Source organism: Asparagus officinalis, chromosome 4, assembly GCF_001876935.1.
Source record: "Asparagus officinalis chromosome 4, Aspof.V1, whole genome shotgun sequence".
Taxonomy (NCBI): domain Eukaryota; kingdom Viridiplantae; phylum Streptophyta; class Magnoliopsida; order Asparagales; family Asparagaceae; genus Asparagus; species Asparagus officinalis.
In genome coordinates, this window is record NC_033797.1 from 21,607,904 (window position 1) to 21,613,337 (window position 5,434).

Below are 5,434 nucleotides of genomic sequence, written 5' to 3' on the forward strand. Positions count from 1 at the left end.
GTTCGGGGCGACGGCGAGGGGTCCGGGCCCGCGTTTCCCAGCGTTCGGCGCCGGGAGCGGGCCAGGAGGACGGGAGAGGCGCGCGGGTTGACGTATAAGGGGGGAAGGAGGAGGAGAGTGTACGGGTGCGATCATACCAGCACTAATGCACCGGATCCCATCAGAACTCCGCAGTTAAGCGTGCTTGGGCGAGAGTAGTACTAGGATGGGTGACCTCCTGGGAAGGGCCTTAGCCAGTTGTCGAGCACGGCGCTGACGCTGTCTCTGACGAGCCCTCTTCGTCAGCACCGGCGAACTATTCATCATCGACTCCTTAAGGGATGTGGAGTCGTTTGGAGCAGGTATGTTGCATATGGGTTCCTTAGCAGCAATTGAGTAGGAACCTTCACCTGCGGCCTCTTTGGGCATTGCAGACTTGAAAGTTTTCGAAATCTTCCTATATTTGCGAGACGAGGAAGATTTCGCGGATGAGGATGATAAATACTCCTCAAACTTCGCCTGATCGAATTCGTATTCGATCTCTTCATTGATGATGATCTTGATCGGTTGCGACACCGCGGCCTCGGCAGCGAGGCCGCTGGCTCCCACTGTGGTCGCCAGCTTGTTTGAGTCAAAAGTCGCTTTGGTTCGTGGACCGCCGATTCACAGATCGTGAAGAGGGGGCTTATGATTCTAACTTCGTTATCGAAGTAGAAATTGAAACGATATCTTATCGAAGTAAGATAGTCGTTCTTCTTAAAATCAAGTCGAAGCTTAATTTCAAGGCGTTGCAAGAAAAGAACTCAAATCTCTGCTCTCTCTGCTCTGGAATGCTCTAACAAATGCTCGATCCTCGTCAGAAGTGACCCTAGGGGGGTATTTATAGCCTCAAGGGTCAGTAACTGCAAAAACTTAACAATCGAAGAAGTCAGTACGGCGAGACAGTGTTTACTGTCTCGCTGGGCGAGACAGCGTTTGCTGTCTCGACCCGCGAGACAGTAAATTTGCTGTCTCGCTCAGCGAGACAGTAAATGCTGTCTCGGAAAATGGCAGTTTCTCGCTGTAACTGTTCTCTCACGTTTCAAACTCCGTTATTTTGGCAGTTATCCACGTGATTTTCGCCCATGATGTTTCCCACGTCCCTTGGCAGTTAATGGACACGTGTAGGGCAGTTACAAATGTAGTTTTGACTATTTCAACACTGTCTCGCTGGCGAGACAGCAAAGACTGTCTCGCTGGCGAGACAGTTCATACTTGTTTTGATTTTTCCAAAACAGTATTAAATCCTTTCTTGTGAATTTTTTGAGTGATCTTCTCTATGCTTGGGATATCTATTAGCATTTTTTGACGCCTACAGTTATCAACAAGAATTAACATATTTTCAACAAGAGTTAACATGTTTGCAGCAAGAGTTAACATGTTTGCCACAAGAGTTAACATATTAGCGTTAAGAGTTAACATGTTTGCAACAAGAATTAACATGTTATCCATCATGTTATTTACAAGAGTTAACATGTAATAGGTTTAGCTTAATAACCTGTCAAAAAAAATTTATATGTTAACTGTAACTTAACAATCTAACTGAGTAACTTTACAGACCCAAGTAAGATAACATTTTCATTATAATTCACATTGGCATAGATATATTTCAGTTCATATAAACAGTTAACTACAAAAGTATTACAAACACCCAAACATATTTCAGTTCATATACACCGGTAACTACAAAAGTATTACAAACACCCAAATATGTTTCAGTTCATATAAACAGTTAACTACAAAAGTATTACATACACCCAAAAGTGTTTCGGCAAATCCGCAACTCATATCAATCGGCGATCGGTTCATTGCAAGATGCGCGGTTGTGGCCTTCGGTGTGGCATTGAGAGCATTTCAAAGATCGTTTGTACACTGTTCGGTTGTTGATACGTCGAGTTTTATTTCTCCCCTTTCTTTTGATAGTATGTGGTGGAAGTAGCTCGATCTCATCCTTTGGCACGTTTCGTTTCTCATAATCTGGTATAGGATAGAGAATCAGGTCATAGCTCTTTTTAAATGCTTCTATGGACATAAACCAATCGCAATATTGGTAAATGTCTCTCTTCATTCTATGGACATAAACCAATCGCAATATTGGTAAATGTCTCTCTTCATGTACGAGATGACTGCACATGCATGTTTACACGGAATCCGCATGACGTCCCAAGCACGGCAAGTGCATGTCTTCTTCTCCAAATCAACACAGGTAGTTTTATGTGTTTGCACTTCAAATATATCAGCTGCAGCTTGCTTAACATCCAATGGACGACCTTTCTCTATATTTTCTTTAAGCACCATCTTTGCTTGTGGACAGAGATATCCAACCCATTTATCTGTAAGTAACCGGCGATTACTCATTCGGACCATTATCTGTTTACGGATATGCTCAACCATTTGTAGAATCCATAGCATTCTAGCTTCCCTTATCCAATTATTAAAAGACTCAGCGACATTAGATGTTACGTGCCCATACCTGAAATTATATATAACTTTATAACAGGTCACAAATAAAGGTTAACAAATAATTGAATAGGGTTAACATAATAAAGGTTAACAGATAAGAGTTAACAGGTTATAAATAAGGGATGACACAAATAATTGATAGAGTTTATTTTTTTTGAATTACAGTTAACATGTTTACATATAATAGTTAACATTTAACAGTTAACATATTTGCAACAAAAGTTAACATGTTTTTGACAAGAGTTAACATGTTATCAACAAGAGTTAACATGTTATCCATAAGAGTTAACATGTTATTCACAAGAGTTAACATGTTAGCCACGAGACTTAACATATTATCAACAAGAATTAACATGTTATCCACTCTGATATAGTTAACAGCTCTGATATAGAATTTAACAAATCCAAAGATAACATGTAGTTAACAGCTCTGATATAGAATTTAACAAATCCAAAGATAACATGCTAAATAGCATAAGTTCATACATTAGCATAGGAATTTAACAAATCCAAAGATAACATGCTAAATAGCATAAGTTCATACATTAGCATAGATATAGAACAGTCAAATAACGTTACCTTATTCCCGGGAAGAATGCATTTGCCCATTGATCAGGAGAGTAGTTCATAGCAGTGTTGTATGCCCTTGGATCCATGTCATATATCTCTTTCATGTACTCTTTTCATTCTGCTATTGTGTATTTATAACAAGCACTTTGGAGTAAGTTCCCCAGAACATGAGTGTCCTTCGACTTCATACCCAAGTCCTTAAGCTTTAACCTGAAATTTTCAACAAGATGTAGAACACACCTCGAGTGTAGAGCTTCTGGAAAATACTCTTTTACTGATTCTTTAATTCCTTTGTCCGCATCAGAAATTATAACCAATTGGTGGGGAAGATTGTAAGGGTCAGCCCTCTCATAAAGTATGGACCATAGACCTTGGAGGAACCACTTCCAATTCATCAAATTCTCTTGATCACATATGCAATACGCTAAGGGAAATATACCTTGGTTCCCATCGTATGCTATGGCCGAGAGGAGAATACCTTTATATCGATCCTTCAAAAATGTACCGTCCAAAAATAGAAGGGGTCTGCATCCACTCAAGAAACCTTTGATGCATGCAGCATAACAAACAAAGAGTCTCAAAAACCTCCCCTCATTCTGGTCAACATGTATGTAACTGCCGGGATTTGTCTCTTTTACCATGCGCTCATACCTAGTCGTGTAAGAAGAAACAAACCAACAAGTTAACATGTTATCCGTGTAGCTTAACAAGCGACCAAAAAAAGCTAACACATTATTGGGGTAACTTAACAAAAGTTAACGTGTTATTTACAAGAGTTAACATGTTATTAACAAGAGTTAACATGTTATTTACAAGAGTTAACATGTTAGTCGTGAAACTTAACATGTTATCAATGTTATCAATGAACTTAACAAGGAACATGTTAACTATTTGTTTTAACAAGCAAACTTTGGAACTTAACAAGTTAATAATAAAGCTCAGCATTTACCATCGTAGTTGATCATACGACTCATATATATCCCCGTAAAGCTTCTCCTGTGCTCTCTCTTTCCCCCACCAAATCTTACTGTAATCAATTCTAAGGCCGTAGTTTGTGAGGAACTCCTTTTGCACATCAACGGGTCGGATTTCTAGACGGACCTTCAGGAGTGGTTGTAACTGTGTTGCAATGAATTTACGGGATGCCCTTGAACGACATGTATTTTGCCCGTACTGCCCACAAGTATGTTCATTAACAAACTTCTTGATCGATAGTCTATTTTCATTCTTAACAGGTGAAGCAAACAACATCCATGGGCACTCGTAAGTTTCTTTATATCGGCAATATACACGGATACGTTTTGGTTCGTTCTTTTTAAACTCATAATCAAACATTTTGGCCAGAGAATAGTATGTCAGCGCCAACCTTAATTCTTCAGCACTTTCAAATTCTTGACCCTCTTCAGTTAATGCATTATGCCACCAACCAGGAATCATTACTGTGTTGTTAATAATGTCATCAGAACGCACTACACTGCTACCACTGGGATTATCAGTTGGAATTCTTTTAGAACCATGGTTTGCGGCAGAAGTACTATCAATAAACTTTGGCTTCAGTGTATTCATAATGCTGCACAAATATAATTGGTTTTTCTTAAAATAACAAATAGGACTTGTACTTAAATAATGCAGTACCCTTAAGAGTTAACAAATATGCCCTAAAGCTTAACAACCTTCGGTAGAAAGTTAACATATATCAGTTAAAAGCTAACATTTAACCTGCTCTATGCAATTCATAAGTTTTCAAATAAATTAAGTGTAAATATAACTTACATTTCAGGAGGTTGCTTCGGGGTGTTCTCACATCTGGAAACATCTACATCTATATTAGCTCGAATATGGATCTCCAGACACCCGATATTACGGTTGTGCTCCACCATACACTCCATATCATCCTCATTCTCGATCTCAAAACTCAGATCAGGGATCCTTTCAGATTTATAAACCATTGATAGCGCATCATAAGGAACCTTCAACCTCTCAGCCACGTCGAACTTAAACTCAAAAAAAGAGGTTGCAGAAGTTACCCTTGAGAACACTGCTCTCTCACCCAAGGAAACCATGCAAATAAGGGGGCTCTCCGCCATAAATGAAGGGGATTTAAGAGGAGTTATGAAGGGCACTTTAGGACAAGTAGGGGGCTGAAGATCATAAGCCCTAACCGCAAAGATCTGCCCTTTGCACCATAAATACCCTCTCTTCAAAGCCGAGTGGGTTAACAGGATATATAACGGAGGGAGCGCGCCAAAATCCCCCCCCCAAAATGGCCATCATCTCGCCTTAAATGCGACGGAGAGGTTTCGCCAGCGATCAGATCTCGTTTTCGAGGCACGGAGTTGAAGGCGGGGGTATTTTAGGGAGGCTGGGTGCAAATACGGGTGAG

The 5,434-nt window shown here is 40.0% G+C and overlaps 1 protein-coding gene across 1 annotated transcript; it reads right to left on the reverse strand.

Annotated features, from left to right (window-relative positions):
- LOC109838333 lies at window positions 3,165-5,138 on the reverse strand. The gene is made up of 3 exons (XM_020406784.1): window positions 4,825-5,138; window positions 4,001-4,621; window positions 3,165-3,702 (listed from the first exon to the last, which is right to left on the reverse strand). Exons 1-3 carry the CDS (start codon window positions 5,136-5,138, stop codon window positions 3,165-3,167), a joined length of 1,473 nt encoding a protein of 490 aa, XP_020262373.1.

Bases quoted from the DNA above. Each gene is read 5' to 3' on its own strand.
- LOC109838333 (XM_020406784.1), bottom strand. From the start codon at position 5,138: ATGGCGGAGAGCCCCCTTATTTGCATGGTTTCCTTGGGTGAGAGAGCA. The intron at 4,622-4,824 runs GTAAGTTATATT...ATATTTGTGCAG, and splicing joins CCGAAGCAACCTCCTGAAAT to CATTATGAATACACTGAAGC. The intron at 3,703-4,000 runs GTAAATGCTGAG...TTACACGACTAG, and splicing joins TCGTATGATCAACTACGATG to GTATGAGCGCATGGTAAAAG.